This window comes from Camelus dromedarius, chromosome 5 (genome assembly GCF_036321535.1).
Source record: "Camelus dromedarius isolate mCamDro1 chromosome 5, mCamDro1.pat, whole genome shotgun sequence".
NCBI classification, from domain to species: domain Eukaryota; kingdom Metazoa; phylum Chordata; class Mammalia; order Artiodactyla; family Camelidae; genus Camelus; species Camelus dromedarius.
Window position 1 is genome coordinate 81,072,350 of NC_087440.1, and position 24,612 is coordinate 81,096,961.

The following is a 24,612-nucleotide window of genomic DNA, read 5'->3' on the forward strand; positions in this document are numbered from 1 at the left end:
TAGATAACAAACACTTCAGGTAACAACTACCAGACTACCCTCCTCTTCTGTGGGCCAATCAATGCCCCCTCGAGGTCAGGTCAGAATTTTGGAGGTGTTATCATCATGACGGAATTCCCTCAGATACTCTGATACTCAAGCTACCTGGGTGTCTCGTCTTCAGACAACTTGAGCATCAGTTACGGAATATGTCTGATGCAGATTTTTTACGGTGGCCACACCCTGTATTTGGTGTTAAGTATTACTCAAATTGGTCAATTACCCGATTCATCAGATTTGACCCCAATGACTTTCTGCTCTTCCTCCCCATCAATTCCCCCTCCAGCGTTGAAGGGCTGTCATCCAGGAGGGCACATGGCAGCTTTGAAGGTGATTCCAACAGTGGAAATGGACATGGTGGCAGTGCTGGCAAACACCTTAGATCCGGGGGTGACCACCTTGAGAAGCCTTGTTGGGAATCCATTCTGATAGACGCACTGGAAGTGACCTTACAGTAACACCGTGACCACAGGAGGCACAGCCTGGGCACCTAGAAGACACCAGTGAGTGTGGGGCCCAGCAGAAAGGAAGTGGTGGAGGCCAGCTCTGCCGGGGTCACTGTGGCTGCTCTGAGAGCTACAGATCCACACAGCACACTGGCAACTGTCATAGAAGGAACAAGAACTCGGAAAGAACATCCTTTCCATTCCTCCAGCATGGTGACTGGTACCCTGTGCCTATCACTTGTCCCGACCACTCTTCTCCACTCCAACTCCTCCTTGGTCCTTAGGGCATGCGTGGTACTTTGAGGGATGATGGATTAAATCCTGGAAGGCCAAAGCCTCAGGGTTAGGAAAGTCATCATAAGAAGCCCTCAGGACCTGGGATAGGCTGGCAGGCCCCCACCCCAGTGTATAATTTCAGTGTATTTGTCATCTTCCAAATGAAAGGCACAATTGGTTTTAACTACAAGCTCTAAGGTTTGTGGTGGGAGGTTTACTGTCTAGCAATTCTTTAGATCCAAGCTGGAATTCTGAGAGCCACAGGGGAGCCCAGCCTTGGGCTGTGAATCTGTTTATTTGCAAAAGGTGTGTAATTTTTTTACTGAAAATGAAGCATGCCTGAGGATGGGGGCAGTAAGCGCAGTGGAGATTCAGACACCGGGCCGTAAAAAACGGAGCACACACCCTAGTGCAGGTAGGAAATATAAATGATTTTACTGCTCAGCATTTGCACATGGAGACGCAGTGCACACAATACGACATGGCATTTTTCTTCAATTGATGCAACTCAGTAATTTTTATTGCAACTGGAAGACAATACATCACAGAAACTTTATGGTAGGTCTGGGGGAAAGTGTTATTTACAATAAATGATGAATAGTTTGTCTTTGGCAATATGATTACATATGGAGAATGCGAAATGCAAGTATGGGTGCCTCCGAAGCAACTCCACCAGGTCCCTAAAGTTTGGCTGATCGTGCCAGCTCCCACACTGCTCCTCTAGGTAACACAAATGCGACTGAACGTCACCTCCTTTCTCATGGTTCTCCCTTTCTATTCATGATATTGGCAGTTTCATACAGAAAGATACAGAAAAAAAATTGGCTTTCGAAAACTTATTACTCTAGTAAATGAATTTGGCCACGGAGGTCTATTGGCCAGAGGTCCGATGACCCTAAGTCTTGAGAGTAAACCTCTTGTCTTCTGATTGCTTGATCACTGTTATTTATTTACTTATTTTTTCTGTAAAACAAAAACAAAACTCAGAAATGTTACAGAATCAGAGTATAAAAAATAAAATGTACAAGCTTATAATGCTTCCCAGACACACACGGACACTTGTTTCCTCCACATTGTCACCATGGCAGTGTAAGTAGTGAGTGTGAATGACAGCAGGAAACTGGTTACTGAATCAGCTGTGAGCTTCGATGGCTCAACACACAATGCTGAATGTTTAAATAACTGAAATTGTGCTAAGAGTTTCATCTAAAAAAAGGGAGGGGTTGGGAACTCAGGCCACAGTCATGAAAGGATGAAAGACAATTTCTAGGTGTGAGAGTTTCCCCATATCGAAGTCTTTGAGAATCCAATATGGAATAGTAATCCTTTGCAAAAAGTAGGGAAGGCTGTTCTCAACTTTTTGCAAGTGAAAGACAGTGGCAAACACTGTTGTATAGATTCCAAATAAATAGTCTTGATTTCAACGCTAACAAAACGAACAGGAAGGGTACTTGTGAGCGTATCACAGTTGAGTCAGAAGTGATCTTTCACCCAGGTCTGATTTCAAAAGTAGGACAGACAGCAAAATGCAGCACCATAGACATATTGGTTTCGGCTGTGGAAAGATGGATCATTTTAAAAATCGGATTTTCCTTCCTAAATTTTTGGTCAGTGAAGCTAGCACTTGTTTGCTGAACTGTGGAAGAATTGCAAGGTCACACGCATTATTCATGATGAAGCAACGGAGCTGATGCGTCTGTGCTTAATTCAAGAATAACCAGTGGGAGGGGGGCGGGGGCAGAGAGAGAACAAGAGTTCACCAGCGTCACCAGTGTTCTCTCAAAGGAAGAAGGGTCAACAGATGAATTCACAAAGGCAGGCGGGTCTATACAGAACACTGAATGCCATGTGTAAATCCTCATGGGACTCCAGATACAGGAACACCACACAATGTATATACGTTGATTTACACATTTCGTTACAAATAAAAAGGAAAAAAAAAAAGACACCATTACAACTTTGTAACTGTGTTGACTGCGATATAGACCAAAGTCCCGAGTTTTGGCAGGGAACTAAAAAGAGGGTTACCACTTAGGTTATATAGCAAAAGTGTTGATGTATATTATATATAGTAGTATAAATAATAAAAAAGTATTATTTAAATTAGATCACAGTGCTGCATTATGTGCATAACAGTGTTTGATATAGTACTGGAGCTGGGACCTACAACACTAAGGATGTAACTGTCAACACTGGTAAGTCACGATCAAGAGGGGACATGGGGTTCAAACGTGTTCTTTTGGTGGCAAAAAAGAGAGAGAAAAAAATCCTGAAGATGAAAGAAAAATACTCCTCTACAGAAACACAAAAGATAAAACTGCAACATCTGGGCAGCTGTGATCCACCAGAAAGAAACGAGTCCCAACCTGAATCAAGGTGAAATGGAAAGAGAAGTCACATTGCATCGAATCCAATCCCATATGGAAAACCCTCCCATGGAGGTCACTGGTACAGAACTCTGATTCCTTCTCCAAGAGCCCTCTGATGAGAGAGGCAGAGGGCCCACACACGTAGGGTGGGGTAACTGGACCGGGGAGTCAGCAGCACTGGGTGCAGAGCAGTCTTGCTGTGTCCCAGGACTGAGCCGGGCACCAAAGCCATCCAAACTGTTGAAGCCTGAAGTTGTCTCCTAGGCAGGACGGCCATTCAGTGCAGTGACCTCCTCCAGAATACCCCGTGGTACTCACTGCCACGCCCAGCAAGGGCCAGACAGGCCGAGCGCCCCTACAAGACAAAAGTCAGCTCTTGGGAAAAGCTTCCAACACATCCCTTCTTAAACACTCAGCACCAAGACCAAAACCTGCCACTGTGGTCTTGGCTGTGGTTTCTCAAACCGTCTACCTGTGGGTTGGGTTCATTTGACTTTCAGATAGACAGTTCTACCAAAGAACTCTTGAACGGAGAGTGGTCAGAGAGGGGCAAGGGAAGTAGGAGCTTATGAGTTATATTATAAGGCTGGGAAGTCTATGATGCAAACCCCTTCCACGAAGTACTAGGTAAAGATAACAGACAATTGTAGTAGCATAAAAATAACTGTCTATGCGCACATCATTTAAGAATAAAGAGCCAGTCTCTTTCTCTTAAATGTGTCCGAGGACCAACAGCAAGTAACTGTGGATGTCACGGTGCAGATGTGTTCACGGTTGTTTTCCAAAGCATCTTCAAATATTGCTATAGTTCCCCATTTCCCCCTCCCCCCCGCCCCATTTGAGTATGTGAGACACTGGAATGACACACGAAATGCCACTTCTCCCAGCAGGAGAAACGAAAGCAAAAACACCACCACACCCCTTGAACGGTGCTCAGGCGACTTTGTCAGACTAATGAATACATAGGCTAGTTCGAAAGCTAAAAGAACACCTGACGTTTGGGAAGGAATTCCAAGACTAAAGTGAATTACACTTGAGCAAAATATTCTTTCACAAATAGGCTTGTGCTTAAATTCTCTACTGCTCTTGGAGGAAGGGGGTGAGAGGGTGCTCCTTGCCCCTTGGCTTGGCAAGGACATGGGCAACCTCATTCTGCAATGAATTCACTACAAACGGCCACATACACATCGATACTTTTTTTTTTCTCAACAATCAAAATACAAAGTTAAACACAATTGAGCCATTGTTTTGGTTATGCATAATGTGTATGCCTCCAAAAACAGAAGAAAAATAGAAAAAAGTACCCTCACTAAAGTTTCCCCTACGTCTCCCAGCGGCTCCTAAGAAGGGACTGAGGGACACTCAGGAAAGTAACACTTAGAAAGCTGCCCGATGAGGTATTTATGCAAAAAGAGTGGTTCTGGAGTTAAGAACACACTTTTATAAGATATTTATCTATTTCTCAAAGAGATCAGAAAAGTAAATCACACACATTGCATTTTATTATTTTCTAAAAGAGGCCTTTGCTCCTTTAGAAAAAGGAAATGAGGGGAGACAGCCCACTGTGGGGGGTTTTAATCGGAAGAACCCCCCCGGCCAGAAACCGTCCTGGACGTTGACCTCTGCCTTTGCGGAGGGAAGTCTGAATTTGATCTTAGGGGTGGAGTGAGGGCGGGGGACGGAGGTGGGCAGGGTCAGGTGACAACACAAATCAAAGTGTCGCTTAGGTTCCACAGCTGTGGATGGCTTTTGGGGTGTCAGATGTTTGGGGAGACGGAGGGAACAGAGCACTTCAAAAAGACATCCTTATTCCCAGCCACACCCTGCACAGATACGCTGGAGGTCTTCAGGCTCTGACCTGCATGTGGGTGCAGATTTTCTTTCAGGTTCTCTCATCAGCAACCCAGAGGAAGAGAATGCACCAGGTAATTCCCACTGTCCTGGCTGATGGAGCTTCGGATTGTGCCTGGTGCTGGCAGGGGGGCACCCCAGCGGCCCACACTGCCTCGTTTTTAAAATCACCATCACCCCACTTCCCTTCCTTTCCCTCAACATCAGATCCTGAGCCACCATAGTGGGTGCTCTTGTTTGTGTTCTATATTTCCCTTCCATGTGGGTGGAAGATCAAATTCTTTTAGAGGCTTCTCTGGATCTCCCCAAATAGCTTCTCTTAGGCAAAGATAACAAGAGTTTCTGGTCTGCGTGACATTATCTGGTTGTCTAAATTCAGCTCTCACAACCTAGGTGGGCTTCATTCCAGGATGGTTCGTGTACCGAGGTGGTAGAGATGGCCGGCCCCTCCTTCCCACCGTGAGATGAAGTCACGGGACAGCGTCGGGGGCGGGTCCTCCCAACACCCATTCACTTCCTCCTTCCGTGTACCCTAACTCACACCCTCATCCAATAAGGCCCATTCGTGTGTTTCCCCTTCTCCTGGTGAATTTGCATAATTATTCACTGCCTTTTTCCTAGAACCAAATCACGGTCATGGTTTTCTCAAGTCAGCGTCCCATAATTCTCTTGATTCTATCATACACACTCACTACTAAGTTTGCCCTCAAATTATTGCGTCATGGTAAACATGTACAGACAGAGAGAAAGGACACACGTTTCAACAGAGAATCAGAGGGGCTCGGGGGCTGAAGTGCAGACAAGGCAGTACAGAGATCCACCATCCAGGCCCTACCAGAACATGAAGATATTTTTATATTGCAGAGTAAGTTCCCCAACAGTCAATTTGTCCCTGAAGAAGGTTAAACCTTAAACACCTGCTTCAAAAAACCAAAACAAAATAATCAGAAAAAGGGAAAAAAAGTAAAAACAACAAAAAAAGAAAACTAAAGGAGAGAAAAAAAAAGGAAAAAGAAGAAAACCAAAAGAACCTCTAAGCCTAAGGGCTTAAAAATTAGAGGCATAGCCTTTTCTCTATTTTCTATATTTATATGAAAATAATTCATGCTTCATGCTAGATACATTATTTACCTTACAAGAACTTCGTTACTTTTGAATAAAAAAAAGTTTGTGTTTTGTGATTTTTTTTCATTTTTTTTCTTCTTTTTTCAAAGGAATTCCATGCATTGTGGATCAGAAATTTCTGCTGGCTACACTGACTGAGTGTGGAAATCACTGGATTTTTGCAAAGATGAATCCTGACATTAATTAATTGCAAACTCCATTTTGAGGGCAGTATAGGAGTTTTTTCTTTTTCTTTTTTTCTTTTTTTGCCATGTTTTCACTTTAGTTTGTCCATCAATGTGCCTTTCATCTTTAAAAAATACACCACAATACTAATGGCAGGTTCTGTAGCTTTTAGTTTTGTTTTGTTTTCACTTGGATCAAATGGTTTTGACAGACAGAAAAAGGTTTGTACCATTATTTCCTTCCTTAACAGCTACTGTAATTTCTTGGATTTGCTTTTCACTTGGGCAGTTAAGAAGACAGAGCTTGTTTTTTCTGCATCAGTTTTTTTCTCTTTTGCTCTTGTGTATCTATGTGTGTGTGTGTTGTGTGTGTGTGGTGTGCATGTGTGTGTGTGCAGGACCAACCTTCAGGCTTATGGCTTGTGGAACATTCTCATTTACTATAGATCAGAATTCAACGATTAGCAACATCACTACAAACTGACCCACGTGCTTCTCATGAGTCATCGACACCTGTTGTACAGGGATGGCCCAGTGTCCACCTGGTAAGATGCTACTAGGCTTCACAGTTAAGAAGCACAGAGGACTGGTGACCATCCTGCCCCTCCTAGGGAAACCCAGGGTCCCTCCTTCTCCTCAGTTGCCTTATGTGCATTCACTCGGCAGATCCAACTGGGTGGATATCCTGACTTTTAAAACCTAAAGGTTGGGCCTGATGGATGGTTACTTTGCACACGTGCCTTCTAGGTGCCAGATGTGTATCCCTGTGGCCTTTTCGTTGCCATCCCTGCGGATTCAGCCACGGGTTTCTGACAAGCTGGAGGAAGCAATGGTAATTTTGGCTTTTTCATTTTGTCTTCAGATAATGAAAAGCTTTTGTAAAACAGCTGAGTGTCAATATGAGTTCTATGGCTTCAATCTCCTTTAAACATAAAATTCTTAAGGGTCCAAAACAAAGGAGGGGGGCAAATTAAAAAAAAAAAAAAGGAAAGAAAAGAAAGAAAACCAAACCAAAAAAAGAAAAGAAAAGAAAAAAATAATAAATTGCTGATATTGCCACAAATCATTAGAAATCTCCTGACATGCTGAAACCAAATGGCCGTAAGTTCAAAACAAATCAGTGACTTGTTTTTAATTTTTTGTGGTTTCCTTTTGCTCTTTCTGCCCCTTTGCCGTCCGATTGGTGATGTTATTCAAACAGGACCGAATCCCCGCCAAGTGCAGGAGGGATCCTGCCGCCTCTTTCATCTCCTCGTCATCGCTCTCGGGGGGCTTTTCCGTGCGTCTCTTTTTGAGGGGCAGCGTGTCGCTGGGGACCTTCCTGGCCTTGGCGAAGTGCTGGCGCTTCTTGTGCTGGGACGCATAGCCGCTGTCCCCCAGAGCATCCTTGGCCTCCTTCGGGCTGCGTTTCCTGTCATCCTCCTCCGTCTCGCTGTGGCTCTCGTGGCTCTGGAAGCTGCCCTCGCTGCCCTCCTGGCTCCCCTTGGCGGCAAACTCGTAGTGGTCGTCGGCCGAGGAGGAGGAGACGGAGTCGCTGGCAGGCGAGGTGCTCCTGGCGTTGGAGGATTTGGCACTGCTGTAGTTGTGATCCTCCTTGGGGTCTCCGCTGACCACCGGGGAGCCACACGATGGCTCGCTCTCAGTCCGCATCCGGCAGCTGGTGAGGCCGTTCCTGCGGGACAGGGACAGCGGGGAGGGACGGGAGACAAGAGAGGACAAGGATTAACCTCCCTGTGGTGAGACACCGGCAGCCCCCTGTGTTCTCACGGCAGATGCTCTGACGTCCAATCCAGCGACCTGCCAACAGGTGGCTCCGCTTTGAAGACAGGGTCCTAAATCCTGACATCTCCGTCTTCCCTGCTTATCTCCCGTCATTGACATTTTCACTCAATTTGTGCAGCTGAGACGTCAAAACAACACTCTTTTGAAGTGACAGCAGTGGAAGCTCAATCTCTTCTATTAAACCATAAAAATCAAGTTGTGCTTGGTTTCACATACCCGCCAACACTGTGGAGGAGACACCACCGGATGATGCTGGCTGGGCACTTCACAGAAAAAAGCCCACTCTCTTCCAAAGCTGCTCCAGTAGGAGTCTTGTCGGAAGACTAAATCTAGTGTTCAGCAAAAAGAGACGCCTGCCGTGTGGTGACAGCTATTCACTCATGCCTTCCCTCCCTCCCTCATTCACTCTACAAGTATTCAGTAACACCTAATATAAACGCACGGCCTTAGGGAGGGTCCTGGGGGAGGTATCTGAGGTAGAATCAGACCCAGACACTGTCACAAAGATGCTTAAAGATGAATGGAGAAGCAAGTCATGGTTAGATCTCAGACGAGACAGCAATAAGCTACCATCTCCTAAACTTACCACCTGCCAGGCATCCTGCTACGTCTGTACAGATGACTGCATTTTACTCTATCAAGTGGATATTAGCATTCTTATTTTATAGATCCCAGAAGTGAGGTCTGGAGAAGTTTGCTAATTTACTTAAAGCCACATAGCTAACGAGTAGCAGCAGAATTGGGATGGGAACCAAAGCCTGATGCTCAAGCTTGAGCAATTTATAACATCATGAGACCGACCCTCACTCTTGCCCGACTGCCCTATAACTAAGTCACCTGCTTATACATTCCCATCAGGTCCCGACAGCACCCATCACACCTCTGATTATTTTATCATGTTCCTATGTCTGAGCAGTGAACAGACTTCCTTTGTGCTTCCTTACTGGCAAAGAGGGGATAGTCACTTCACCCGTTTCATGGGGTTGTGGGGCTGAGGATGTGAGCAATTGCCCGCCGGCGCGTGGACCAGCGTCTGGCCAAGCAGCGAGGTAGAGCGCGCAGTCTGCGTGTGAATAGGCCCCAGTCCTGCCTGCCTGGCGGCTGCAACACTGATGCTGCCTGGCATACACAGCAGATGTTCAGGAGAGGTGGTGATCGGAGATGAATACTCACACGAGGGAAGGATTTCTTATAGCTGGAGAGGGCATAAGGAGGTTTGCAGAAGACCTAGCCTCTGACCTGGGATGTGAGGGCTGGAGGTTTTGAGCAGGGAGGAGAGATGTTCCACTGCACCACGCTGGCCTTGTTTCCATAGGCATATCCACCAGTGATACATTTCCAGATCCTGGGAACGTGAGCACGCTTTTCCCTCCCACACACCCTTCCGTTCCCTCTGTAGACAGCACTGCCCACTACCATTATGCACCGCGTGATGACCTGTTCCATGTCTGTGGTTCCCATTAGGGCGTTAGCTCCACAAGGCAGTCCCCAGTCACTGATAAGTCCCTCAGTGGTTAGCGTGGTGCCGGGCAGAGTGGACCCCCAACGGATAAGATGGAGCTAGCATTGGAGCAGATGCAATTGTGGCACAGAGAGCAGGAAGTCTGGGACACGTCTTCCTGGACCCTTCCTGAGGATGCAGCCCCAGCAGAAAGGCCATGGGGTTGGGCCCTCCAATGAGATTCAGCCTCGAGCCCTTCCCCTTTCTCCCTGGCACCCCTGTGGGCCCTGAGACTCCATGAGATCCTGGTTGCAGCCCACAGAGGGGAAAAGGTGAGGAGAGTCCTTGGTGTACATGGTGCAGCAGTGGGTGGGCCTGGGGGGTTGTCTCTCTCCTTTTGGAGCTCCACGCCATGGTGCTCTGCTAAGTTTAAGCTGGTGATGAGGAGGCCCCTCCTGTTAACGTACACCGGTAAAATGCACGAGGGCCATCATCAAAATTCCACCTTTACTAGATGCTTCCAGACCATCAAGCTAGCTCCGACAAATGCAGTATGTGCCCTGGTCCGATCAAGTCCTAGCAGGCTTGTGAGGGGTTTCTGCACTCGTTCTGAGCCTGGTGATCCTGGGTGGGCACCCCTCCCCACAATCCTTATATAAAGGGCCTGGCTTTCAAGACAGACGGACTTTTGGGGTTCACAAACCGTGTACCTGTTTTCATCCAGAAATAATGTCAGCAGCGTGCTGACATTTGGGACTTTTGGGTTTATTAGTGAGAGCTTCAGCGGGCTCCCCATCTACCTCACAGGGCTGTGTGATGATAAAATGGAAGGTTCAAGCACAGAGCGCGGCTCGTGGGGATGCTGGAGAACTCTGACTCGGCCTCCCCCCTCGCTGTCCCGCGGCTGCTCCCCGCTGTCCGGACACGCCCGCCCCGAGCAGCCTCGCCTTCTCCCTCTGCCAGGTCAGGAGGCAGATGGAAACGCAGCAGAAGCAAGAGGGAAGAGGCCCGGCGACAAGCTGGCGAGGGAAAGGTGACTGCGAGGTGTCACTGAACACGAAACTGGGTAAATGTCATGAATTGTCCTGGTAGCTAAAGAGTCATGAAAGCAAGTGAAAACGAAAGTCTCGCACGATGCTTCTCGCGATCGTTGTTACCGCAGGTGACGACCGTGAAATCCCCACGGAATTAGTCTACTGAACTAGCCTCATGTTCAAGGTGGAACCAACTAGGCTTGGGTGCCTCACCTGGGCTGCGAGTGGCTTTTAGAAAATCAATTCGGTTCTGAATCCTTACTTTCTCAAAACGTGGGTCTGATGAGTCACTTCACTACCACAGTTAAGCAGAATATGACACCTCTCTCTGAATGTGGAGGGAGAGAATTCTGGGAGCAAAAGAGTAAGAAAGAGGCAAGTATTGCAAAAAAGCTCACTCTTAGTGAATCCAGGTACTTATGGCGTTCATTGTGCTGCTCTTTCCTTTCCCACAGGTTAAAAACATTTTTTTTAGGAGTTTGGGGTGCAGGGTGGAGGAGTGGGAGGAATACACCAGAAAGGAAGCAATGGTACAACAGTTCAGATCCATGCTATTACAAGAGGAAAGGTTCTGAGCCTGGCAACTTCTCTTCCCAGGATATAAGCAAGCATGGGAGAGGTACTCAAGACACACTGGAATCACACTGAGACTTTCCTCTTAACGACATCACAGGAATTGAAGGAGAAGAGAAAAGCAAATCACTTCCAAAGCACATGAATTCAACGTTGTGTAGCGCAGGGTCTCGGGGGCCACCTGGAAGCATGCTGCACGCCAACTGGGTTTCCATAACCCACACCCTGCAGCCCTGGCCTCGCTCAACCATCTCACAGACAAACCGACAGAATAAACTCAGGGAAGCCAGTTAGCTGTCCCCGCTAGTTCTCAAAGACGGCTCAACCAGAAATTTGAACCGTCTCCCTGTCCTCCCCAGGAAGGAAGTTTCCTGTGATGAAGACAGGGCACCAGCACGTCGCTGACATTATTTCTGGATGAAAACAGGTACACAGACATAACTTCTGGGAGTTAGAAATAAAATATGAATGCATCTCTCTCTCACTTGATAAAATAAATTTTCCCTGAGATTTCAGCATTGGCCTGTCATCCATAAATCACACACAAACTCGGCAGAAAGAGACAAGCTCCTTGAATGATTAAGCACTCGATGTGATGTTGTTCATGGTGGTGCATGATGGCTGCGCTGACTTGGTGTCAAACACCTCCCCGCTGCAGGGGTTGTCATTCCAGGGAGCCAAATATTTAAAAGAAGAAATCAGGCATCCTGAACATACTGGAAGATGAATCTCTAACCACTTCCTCAAAAATCATTCATTCGAATGAACACACAATACATCCGAAATGCCTGCAGTTCTTCAGTTTTAGTTAGAGACTGAAATTACTCACAATGATCACGTTGGCATAAATTAAAGCCACTTGATATCACTAGGTCTCAACAGAACCAGGCGTTATTAACCTCAAATAAAAGCCTGGTATTCATTCTCTTGTCACTTCGATGGGAAATATTGAACGTAAAAGGTGAGTGATCACATTAGCTCAGGCCGAGAATGAGCAATGCTTGCAACTAACCAGTTACGGTATAGCTTCTGATTAGACATGGCCATTGTGCCTTTTTCTCTCTGGGTTTATTATTTGCTGACACATCAGCATGTGTCACCTCCACCCTTCACCCATGCACTAGGGCTCTCTCTGGAGCTGATGGCTTTAAACCCAAAGGCTGGCATTTAGGGCGAAGTTGTCCTTCTTAGGGATGTACTAGAGAACTCTGGTCTTTCGCCAAGTGTGAAAAGAAGCAGGTGGAATTAGTGAGACTGTAAAGCAGCGTTCAAGCTGAAGCTAGTACAGTGCTTTTGTCTAAAACTGACTGTAGGTAGAAAGACACAGAGGCCACGAGATGAGCAGAGGCCTCTGCGGCCAGCCGGTGGCAGAGAAGACATCTGGAAGGCATTCTTCCAACTGTCATACAAAAGAGCCTGGATAAGTACAGCAACATATTTTTAAGTCATTGCTGGGTTCCCTGGAAAATGACGGGAATCTTGGAGAGCCACATAAATGCACATGTACGAGAAGAACTTCACACAAAGATGGAAAATTAAAAAGTAAAGAGACAAAATCTGAAGTGTGACCAGTGGGCAACCCAGACAGGAAGGGTTTTTGTGGCACAAATGCCTCCTCTAGCGCTGGGACAAGAGCCCCAGCTTAGGGTGGAGGTGGAGCGAAGGGCAAGAGAATTGATTTTGACAGCTCCTCGGCTACTGTGGCCCCTTGAGGGGGTTAAAGTGGCCTCAAATGCTTTGGTCCCCAGGCTCCCGGCAGAAGTTTTAAAAAGCAAATCCTCTCTTGAAGAAAGCAATCCACATTTAAGCCATCAGGAGTCCCACATACTAAGTTTAATGAAATATTCAAGCGGAAGCTCGTAACCTAAAATCACCCAACAGGCCACTAGGAACATATACATGTAAATATGCCACGTAAAGAGCCAGGACCCTTGAAGGACACCCTCAATGAGATCGCAGGGAGAAGTAACCGCCCCTCACAGGCAGACCTTGGGATTAAAAGCCAGCCTTAATCTCAGCTCCAGAGGGAGCTGGAGACAGGAAAAACCTCCCGTGAGACTTTTTAACCATGAGCCTGAAGTCTGGTGGGTATGAGTTCAGAATTCTGCTGTGTGGACCAAAAGACCTCAAGCTAAATTTAAAGCGGCCAGTGTTGCCCACTAGAAGAACATCCTTTAAACCCAGGCCACAAAAAATTCCCACAGATAAGATTTTAAGAAAGGTTCACAATGAAAAAAAATAATTAAACATAAGAGAAATAAGCCACCGTAAGCAAGAGACCACAGAAAAAATGAACTATAGAATCAGAGCGGCCAAGCCTGCAAATATTGTGATAATGAGGTCAGAATGTAAGGTATGTATAAAAGCATAAAAGAGGGAAGGGGTGAATATCAGAAAGGGAAGACCAGATTACTAAAACAGAGCAGACAGATGTTGGAATGCATCAAATAGAAATTTCCAGAGCTGAAAAAGATAATCCCTGAAATTAAAAAACTCAATGCAACTGAAAGAGAAAAAGTAAAAAAAAAAAAAAAAAAAAAAAAAAAATTAGTGAATTGGAAGATGGATCTAAAGATATGATAGAAAATGCAGCAGAGAGAGACAGAGATGGAAAATACGGAAGAAAGACTAGGCAGTATGGAGCATAGTAAGAAGATAAATCCAACAGGAGTTTGAGGGTGAAAGGAAAAATGGAGACGGTCCAATACTGGAATAGAAAACGGCTGAGGATTTTCTAGTTTTGATGAAAGGTACCAACCTTCAGATTCAGAAAGCCAACAACGCCCATGGAAGAGAAATAAAAAGGAATGCATATCTTAGATACATCATAGTCAAACTGTAGTCATTACACACACACACACACACACACACACACACAGAAAGAGAAAGATTTAGAAATAGAAGAAAACATCACCTAAAGAGGAGAAGTGATTAAAATAAAACCAGAGACACAGATGAAAGTGGAACAATATTCTCAAAGTGAGAGAGAAATAGTAACTGTCGAAGTACAACTGTAAAGCCAGTGACCATCTTTTAAGAATGAAGACAAAATAAATATATTTTCAGGCAAAAAGTCAGGGTTTTAACTAAAAGCAGATACTCACTATAGGAACGTCTTAAGAATAATATTTCAGGAGAAAAGAAAATGGTCCAAGAAGAAAGATCTGACATGCAAGAAGAAAAGATAAGCAAAGAAAAGGTAATCGAGTAGTGACTGGACAACACAATACAGCTGCCCCTTGGTGTCTGCAGGGGACAAAAGTTCCAGGACCCCCACAGATTGCAGCAGTTGCAGATACTCAAATCCCTTATATAGAGTGACATAGTATTTGCTTATAACCTATGCATATCCTCCCATACACTTTAAATCATCTTTAGGTTACTTCTAATACCTAATACAATGTAAATGCTATGTAAATAGTTGCCAGTGTGCATGGCAAATAGTTTTGATTTTGGGAACTTTCTGGAATTCGTTCCCTCCACCCCGAGTATTTTCTATCAGCAGTTGGTTGAATCCATGGATGCAGAATCCACTGATGTGGAGGGCCGACTATAGCAACAACTGACATTATGTTTTGCTTTGTTTTTTATTAGTGGAGGTACTGGGGGTTGAACCCAGGACCTTGTGCATGCTAAGCACGTGCTCTATCACTGAGTTATACCCTGCCCCCAACAACTGACTTTAAAACGAAGCTGAAATAGAGCTGAAGTCCCAGGCAAATGTAGTGTATCATTTGGGAGGTAGACAGAACGGAAGTTAAATCATTCCAGGGGTCTCGTATTGATCAGAAGGTTAAAGATACTGATTAACTTTAAACATTTTAAAATATTCACGTCAAAAGTTCTAAGGTCAACACTAAAAGAAGAGAAAAACGTATATAACTTCTAAACCCTCAGAAGGAGAAAAAGGAATGAGGAGTGGAAGAATCGTGATCAATTTAAAACAATGTTAGAGAGGAATCTGGAAAAAGGAGGAAAAACAAATGTAAAACTAAGATGGTAGAAATAAATCTAAATATGTCATCGAAAATGGGCTAAACTTCATTAAAAGTAAAGATCATTAAAAAAGGTTTTAAAAAAATCATATGCTGTTTACAACAGACAAAACTAAAATGTAAAGACTAAGAAAGGTTAAAAGTAAAAGGAGGAAAAAACATATTGTACCATGCTGGTGTAGCTATATTAAAACCAGGTAAGATAGATTTTTAGGGCAAAAAGCATTACTACTGATAAAGAGAGTCATTAAACATTCATAAAGGTTCAATCCACCAGGAAGGTCTCTAAACATGGAGACCTCCAGTAAGATATTTCCAAAATATATACACCCCAAACTGGAAGAGCTACAAGGAGAAATGGTCAAATTCATATCTCCCTCCCATCCTCACCCCCTCACCCACACATATACACACAGAGACATGGTTAGTATGTAGAAGATTTGATCTAGTGGACATATATAGAACATGTGCTCATAATGGAGAAGGCATATTATTTTGAAGCATATACAAAACATATATAAAAACTGACATACACTACTAGACCATACAGCAAGTCTCTGTAAATGTCGAAGAAGCAGTGTCCTACAGATCAATTCTCCGACCACAGCACATTGTAATTAGTCATCAATGCTGGAGAGGTAACTGAAAACAAAAATAAGAAATAACCACCTCCATGTGGGTTTGAAAATTTAAAAACACACTTCTAAAAACAAAGAAGGAATCAAAATGGAAATTAGAAAATACTTTGAACTTGTAACAATAATGAAAATAAAAGGCATCAAAACTTAAGAAGCAACTAAGCAGTAGTTTGAAGAAAATTATAACCTTAAACTTTGATATAAAAAGAAGAAAAGTTTAAAATAAAAGTATCCAATCCACCACAACAAAAAAGACTAAACCCAAAGGAAGAAAGGAAATTATAAAGAAAATAGCAGAAATAGATGAAATAAAGACCACATACAAAATAGAGGTAATTTTAAAAAAAGTTCTGAAGTTGATTCTCTGAGAGAAAAAAACACTACGGCAAGGTTAAGCAAAAAGATGATAAAATAAAACAGTAAAAAATAAAATAAAATAAATAAAAATAATAAAATAAAAAAGGGATGTAACTACAAAAGATATTTAAAAGGATGACAGATGTATTGTAAACAACTTTATGCCAATGTATTTGAAAACAGGTGAAACGGAATATTCCTACATTTACCAAAATGAATTTTAAAAGAAATAAAAAATAAGTTATACTATAATCATTAAAGAAATTAGATCAATAGTTAAAAATCATCCCACAAAGAAAACACCAGCCCCAGACTGTTTTGCAAGCAAGTTGCATCAGACATTAAGCAATAGTTAATTCCAATCTTACACCAACTCAGAGAATTAAGAGTGAATACCCTTTAACTCATTATATGAAAATAATGTAATCTTGACAATAAAACTAGATAAAGATAGCACTAGAGAAACATGGACATGGACAAATAAGCAAAATTCATACATAAAATATTAGCATACCAATTTTAGCAATATGTAAAAAATATAATGCATCATGAATATATTCAGAAGTGCAAGTTTTATTCAAAATTGGGACTTTATAGTGTAATTCATCACACTACGATAAAGAAAAAATTTATAGTTATCTTAAATGATGTAAACATTTCTTTAATGAAATTCAATAACCACTTATGATAAATTATCATAGCAAGCCAAAAATAGAAGCAATTTTTTGTTATGCTAAAGTACATTTTCTAAAAAAGCTATAATAAACATTCTGTCAGCTGTTCATCAATAACATAGCTCCCTTTAAAATAAGAAACAATATAAAGATGTCTATTACCATTACTTTTACTCAGAGATTCTAACTGAAACAGGACAGGAAAAATAAAAGACATAAGAATTAGAAAGAAAAAATAAAACCCACCATTATTTACAGAAGATATAATTTTATATACAGAAAAACCTACAGATAAATTATTAAAATTACTAAGGCAGTTTATTTAGCAAGGTTGCTAGAAAAAAATCAATACACAAATAATTAACTCCAGATAGATTATTGATTTAAATGAGAAAGGAAAACCTTTCAGAATCTTTTAGAAAAAAACAACAGAAGATCTTATCTTGGAGTAGGGACTTTTTAAAGACACCAAATTTCATTACAAAATTATTAATAAGCATAAAAATTAAGAGCCTGTGTTCACCAAATGACCCTATTACGGACAGTGAAATGACCATCCACAAACTTACGAAAGTTATTAGCAACACATATAGTCAATAAAGGATTAATATCCAGAATATACAAAGAACTCCTATACAGATAAGAAAATGAGAAACAATAAGAAAAATGAGGAAAATGTTGAACAGGCAACCCATCAAAGAGCACATTCAAACAGCCAATTAAATATATGAAAAACTGTGCAACATCTTTAGTAACAAGGGAAACAGAAATTAAGGTGCAATGAGATACCATTACACAGTAATTAATTTGGTTGAAATTACAAAGTATGATAATTCTAAATGGTGAAGATGAAGAGGAATGGAACTATCACACTCTGCTGGTAGGGGTGTACCTGGATATAAGCCCTTCAGAAAAGAACTTGTCATCACCTGGTAAAGTGATCAGGTACATACCCTACAAATCAACAATTTCTACACCTGGACAACCATCTTAAGTGCAACCAGAGACATGTACAGGAATTCCCATAGCAGCTTTGTTTGTCATGGTGAAGAATTATAAACAATTCAAATGTCTTTAAAAAAAAAAGTGGTATAGTCACACACACACACACACACACACACACACACACACACACACACACACACACAGAGGAATATTATATAGCCACGAAAATGATTCAGCTACAGCCAGATGCAACAAATCAAATAAACTTAATAATGAATAAAAAGAACAAGTCAAAAAGAAGATATACAGTATCATTCCAGTTCCATAAAACTCAAAACCAAGCAAAAACTAGATACACTGTTTATGGATATCAAAAATACTTTTAAAAACACAGGAATAGCAAATATCAAATTTGAGATTGTGGTTATCATTCAGATAGCAGGTCCAGGGGCCAGGATGGAGCACAATTTTCTTCCATGAGCTACAAATTGTCCCCTTAAACTACTGAGATAAATATGATTCCCTCCCTGCATTAGATCAAAGAACCCAGTAGGAATGACCCCAAAACTCTCCTTCATGAATCATTTTGCATTTGGCACCAGTCCAGCATCAACAGGAGGTCAGAGGAGTTCTAGATACAATAGGAAAAGTCACCAGGACTTTCAAAGGCATTAACCATCGCCATTGACTTGGAAATACAAGGAGCAACCCCAGAATGCTGATCAAATTTCACACAGCAGATTTGCTGGTCATTGTTTAGGTTTCTGGACCAGAAGGGCCAGAAGTCAAGACAAAAAGCCAAGCAGGCAGCACAGTGGGAGCTCAGTGCATCCCCTGTCCTCCTGGTATTGTTTTTCCCTTTTTCCTTTAATCTCCCCTTTTAGTATTTCCTTCCCTCTCTCCCACCACACAGCAGGACTTAATACTGAGTTTCACAATTCCCTTCAAAGATATGATTTCAGAAGACAAAAGCTGACAGGTACTTAGTTTTTCTAAAAACAAAATGAAATACAATACTAAAAAAAAAAAAATCAGTGGCAAACTTTCCTTCAAGTTGTATAATCAGGCCACACCTTATTTTAAAACCAAATGGTGTCAGCTTCCTAAACTGTTACAGACATCTCCAGCGGGAAGAAAGACGACGACCAGGAGCAGATCTCAGGCTGGCAGATGGGTGGCTCTATTTTGACAAGACCTTAAGTATTAATGTTTTGTATCACAACTGAACCGCTAATTCCTGACATGCTTCCTGTTGCACAAACCGCAGCTTTCACTGGAGGTCCTTAGAGCTCCAAATACAATTAAGCCACCTGAGGTGGTGATCCGGTGAACTCTCATATAACTTTATAGCACCTATGGTTGGACGACTGCCATTGCTCCTCAAAACCATGGCTCTGTCCCAAATGTGCATTGTCCTCAAGGTGGCACAGGAGCTCAATCTGAGCCTTTTCTGGGGTTTGGGACTGAGCTTCAGGTGCTCAGAATTGGGGCTTGGGAAGCTCTTTGGAGGGCAGGCTGAATGAATCCATGAGACTCTTCATATTACTCATTTCACTTTTTTTCTACTTTAAAAAATTATGAAAAAATACACCAACATAAAAAACTTATCATCTTAACCTTTTTTTTAAAGCATATAGTTCAGTGGTATTAAATACATTCACAACGTTGTGCAACCATCACCACCACCCATCTCCAAAACTCTTCAACTTGTACAACTGTAACTCTGTACCCATTCAAGAGTAACTGCCCACCGCTCTCCCCACAGTCACTGGCTACCACCATTCTACGTTCTGTCTCTATGAATCTGACTACCCTAGGTACCTCAGATAAGTGCAATAATATGGTGTATTGTAATAATATGTACGTTTCCTTTTGTGTCTGGCTTATTTCACTTAACATCAATGCCCTCAAGGTTCATCCATATTGTATCAGAATTTTCTTTCATTTTAAGGCTGAATTTTCCACTGTGTGTATATACACCACATTTTCTTGTTCGTTCATCTGCTGATGTACTCTTGGGTTGTTTAACATGTTCTAGCTATTGTGAATAATGCTGCTATGAACATGGATGTACAAACATCTCTTTGAGAACCCGCTTTCAACTCTTTTGGGTATCTACCTAGAGGCGAAATTGCTGGATCATATGGTAGTTCTATTTTTACGTTTTTGAGGAGCCTCCAGACTGTTTTCCACAGTGGCTGCACCATTTTATAGTCCCACCAACAGGACTCAAGGGTTCCAGTCTTTCCACATCCTTGTCAACACTTGTTATTTTGTTCTCTTGATAGTGCCATCCTAATGGGGTGAAGTGCTAGCTCACTGTAGTTTTGATTTGCATTTCCCTAATAATTAGTGATGTTGTGCCTCCTTCTATGTTCTCACTGACCATTTGTATGTCTTCTTTGAAGAAAAGTATGTTCAAGTCCTTTCCCATTATGAATCTGGTTGTTTGGTTTTTTTCTAATTATTTATCAAACACCTGTCTAATGCTTACTGTGTGCCAGGCATGTAACTGTGTGTTAATCCTAATAACTCATGAGGCAGGTGCTGGTTTTCTCATGAGAAGCCCAGATACACCTGCCCAGGGTCACATGGCTACATGCTCTGGACCCAGGAAACTTGGTTCCCAAGTTCATGCCTGTAATTTCTGGGCTCTGTTGCCATAGAAAAGACAGCCCTCCCACCAGTTCTATCTCAATTCTCTGGTAAGTCCTGGAATTTAATTCTTCTCAGTGACCTAAATGGTCACTTGAGGTCACAAGATTAACAAGCAAAGGTGGCTCAGACCCAGGACAATTGTGATGGCCCCTACCTGGGACGCAGCCCATAATTCTAATAACGTAAGAAATCTGGTGCTCCTGTTTCCCGAGAGGGCCAGAATCAGTTCTTTTAAGGCTGTTATTGTTTGTCCCATTCAGTGCGTTCTCTGCAAGGACTTTCACTGGAGAAGCAGCAGAAGACATGGGCATAAAACTTTAAGATGTGGGAGCAGTTATTTGGAGGATAATGTGTCTTGAGGACTCTACGCCCAGGCAAATTTAAAAATAAGCAGGATTCCAACGTCTAAGGATGGGCTGATCCCTGAGGTTATTGAGTAGAAAGTCAACACTGTAAAGTCAATTACACTATTGACAGATACTCTTACAAGGAGATTTCACATCATAATTACATGCAAAGGAACCCAGCAAATACAAGCTGTGTAATGATCAGCTAATAAAAGTAACACTTCATCTATGTCAATAACAGTTTCAGAGTTAAGACAAACAAATATGGCCTTTGCCACTCAGTGGAGGAAAAAAAATCCCTGAAAGACAAATATTTTCACTTAAGGAGAAACCGCTTAGACTCACAGAAAAAACCTGTCACACGAAGCAGAGTAGGAAACTGGTCTTCAGGGGTGCTAATGACATTCTGGCCCTCCTTCCAGCCCCTGCTGAAGTGACGGGGGCAGCAACCCCCGTAAACACATGAGCATCCCCGGGGACCCTTGGTTACTGCCATGTGGTCCGGCAGATGACATCTTCTGTTGTGCTGTTCTCTGCCGGACTGTTTTCCCTCAAACCTCAGCCAAATTTAAAAAATTTTTAATTACAATGAATGTGAAAGAGCAAAACAAGATCCCCCCCACCGCCCCCAACATTTCTGAATGGGTTTTACACAATATCCTGCAAATATCCACTATGTTTATATTCATTCTTTCTGAAAAGTGTCTCACTGCCTATTTGCCAGGCATTTGGGCCAGAAAGAGGGCAAAAGTATTAAGAGCAAGGGTCCCCGACCTTACAGAGCCTGCAACCCTCCTCCTCCCACGAACATCTCTTAAACCGAGGTGGAAGATGCAGAATTGGTATCTGGATAATGGACTGCGGAGGCGCGATGGTTCTCTTTACTGGTTATCTCTATTTATGCAAATGGTGACTTGTCCAGTTTCTGCAAACCGTGGTCGTACATTTTACTGAAATGATTCTGCAGAAAACTCCTGTGAGGTTCAGGAAGATCACTCTGATGATGCGTGCTTTCGAGTGAACAGACATTGAGCAAGCTGTGCCCTCAAGAAGCTACAGTCACTCAGCCCCAACACACCCTTCCCTAGTGTTTCATATGCTGGGGCGGCTGGGCTGGCCTGGGCGAGCCGCGTTTCTGCTGCAGGCCCGGCCCTGCCATCGCAAGACTGGGAGTGGGTGGAGGGATGTGCTCCTTCCTGTGTGCTTCCTGGTCCAGTATCACCCCAGCATCGCCTCTTCCCCTCTGCAGGGGCAGCTCCTTCCTGTAGCAGCTGCTGAATCTAGTTTGCGACTCTTCCAACACTTGGAGTACCAACTTCTTCATGTTCCCTCTCAGGCACTGGCAACAGCAGGAGACCTCGCCTCTGAGATCCCTCTGGTCCTTCCACAGCCCTCTCCTCTGAGCTCAGAGGCTCCGGCCCCAGCTGAGTGGTGCCTCCAAGGAGGTCAGGACCCCCGCCCCAGCCCCTCCTCTGAGGTATGAGGTCCAGCTTCGAGGGGTGATCATTTCAACCCCTTCCCTTTGTCCCTCGCCCGAGAGGATGTACAGTTGTTCCCTCCGTGATACCCTGAGCTCTCTATCCTCCTTCCAGCTGCCCAGTTAATAACTTTCTATCTGGTTAACGGTTCTTTACGTTGAAGTCTCTGTTTGAGTATCTAATGTGGCTTTTGTTTCCTGGATGGACCTGACTGATACACAGGACTATCCCCAAAATCCATCTGTGGTCTTTTACTAAGGAAGGAGCCAAAGTGAGGTGCTGGCTGGACAGGATGAGTGGCAAGTCTTTGACCAGAAACAAGACTTCGTTGTTTTGCTGCAGTGCTATGTGATCTTCTAACCAGAACACAACTAATAAAAAAAAAATTCAAAAATGCCTCTAGAGGGTACTCATCAGTAAAATTTGTGGTAATATATGCCATGAGGTTAATAATTAAAATTAGGGGGCAGCTCCCACTGAAGGCCAACCAGCTCTCAGGCCTCCCTTCTCTCTTCCCTTCTATGGGCATGGCTTGGAGCCACATGGAGAGCCATGTTCAAAGGCACTGAAAGGATGCTTGAGACCACAAACTGTAAGTCTATACTTAGACTCTGCTCATGAAAGTAGATCGTTACTCCATGAGAACACAGTCTACGGTCTCTGAGTCTTCTCAACCAAAAAGGGACACTAGGAGGTTAGGTAGAAAGGATTTTAATAAAGAATGGAAAACAGAATCTGTCTCTCTCATAATGTGAGGCTAAGGCATGGATCTTTTGGCTTCATGGTGTATCATTTATGAACTCAAGAATTACTCATCTCAGGATAACCAAGAAAGATACAGGAGAAGTACAAGGAAGACCATTCCCATATATTTTGGGAAAGTATCACCATGTCCAGTAAACAGAAGTGACAACTGGTTTTACCATTCTATTACTATTCTGATTCCTTTTGACTTCTCTCCTTAGCAGGTTCCAAACGCCAGCATCTGCCCTGAAGATTAAGGATGCCCATCCTGGCAAAAGCAGTTGGTTTGCTGGGAGGGTTCAAAGTCACAAGTGAGTGAAGAAACTCCACATGGTTGATTCACAGCAGGGAGCTCGACCCTGCATCTCCCTCAGGTCCCAGCTAACAGACTCACTGGGACAGTTTCCTTTGGGACATCAAACACTTTGAAAGCAAAATGGCCTTTAGGTGAGAACTTGATCCAAAAGTGCAGGAAAGGAGCGAGGAGATGATGCTGTGAAGGGATGCAGCTCAGCATGGCAGCCTCTTCTAAGCAAACAGCTGGGACCCAGGACTGTGCAACATGCAACAAGGCACCAGCCAAGTGAGTGCAATCAGCCCCTGTCCTCAGCAAGCAAACCATGGAGGACAGAGGGGGACACTGACCAAAGGGCCACAATCAAAGTATGGGGCTAATGTGTTCCAAGAAAAGAGAAATTCATCTGATGCTGGCTCAGAGGCCTATTCAGAAAGGCTTTGTGAAGGAATCATTTTTGTGATGGGCCACAAGGGATGTGCTGCCTTGCATGTGGAGGCTGCAGGAAATCCACACGGAGGAAACTGGGGGAATGAGACGGGCAAACACTGGACATACTTGGAGGACAAATTTGGCTTGAGGAGATGGGAGGACTGGGGGGATGTCAGGGTGATGTGGTGGGAGTCATGAGGGATGCTTCTGTGGACAGCTGGAGAGGTGCATTTTGGGAAGTCAGTCTGGCGATGGTTGATGGGTGGGTGGGATGGGCAGAGGAGCAGCAAGGAAAATGGGAGGAAGGCATTCACACTGGCGCACGTGAGGTTTCCAAGCGAGTGACGGACGTGACCTGGGGCTGGCAGTGAAGGTGAGAAGGATGGAGGAAAGAAATTTCCCAGGGGGAGTTCATGTGGTTTGGCAACTGACTCAGTTCTCAGAAGCAGAGGACTGATGTCATCTGGTATTTACATACCACTGACCAAAGTACTTCTCATACCTGATTTGTATATGTGCTTTTCATGGCAACCCTCCCGGAAGGCAGAGCAGTTTCATGGATGAAGGAACTGAGGCTCAGAAAGATCAGACATCCACCCAAAGTCAATGGACTCAGAAGTGACAGGGCTGAGTCCAGAGGTAGACCAGTTAGCCCTGAATCTAATGCCTACCTTGCCCAACACTTCCTCTTCCCACCTTGCTCCGTCTTCTTAGAATAAAGCCACTTAATTTCATTTGTCTTCATCTCATCATCTGCAGAGACCAGGATAATTTGACGGCCCAATGAGAAGCTGGCGCTTGGATTAGGGGGTCACTGTAACTTTTCTGAACACCGAACTATTTTTGTCTTCACAGCTTAGAGGCTGGTCTTTGCCATCCCCTCAAGTGGCCCCGTCGGACACACGGCGCCCTTCCCCCCTGCTCAGGTGGGCTGTGCCCAGCAAGATCC

General features: G+C 43.6%; 1 protein-coding gene across 9 annotated transcripts in view; it reads right to left on the reverse strand.

Moving 5' to 3' along the window:
* Positions 1–1,171: 1,171 nt before the first annotated feature.
* Positions 1,172–24,612, reverse strand: part of FOXN3 (forkhead box N3) — a 366,752-nt gene continuing 343,311 nt past the window's right edge. For all 9 annotated transcript variants that reach the window (XM_064486179.1, XM_031454169.2, XM_031454168.2 and 6 more), the window contains one exon: positions 1,172–7,942. In XM_064486179.1, the coding sequence (XP_064342249.1) occupies positions 7,402–7,942 (541 nt within the window). In that variant the 3' untranslated portion in view covers positions 1,172–7,401. The remainder of the gene's footprint in view (positions 7,943–24,612) is intronic.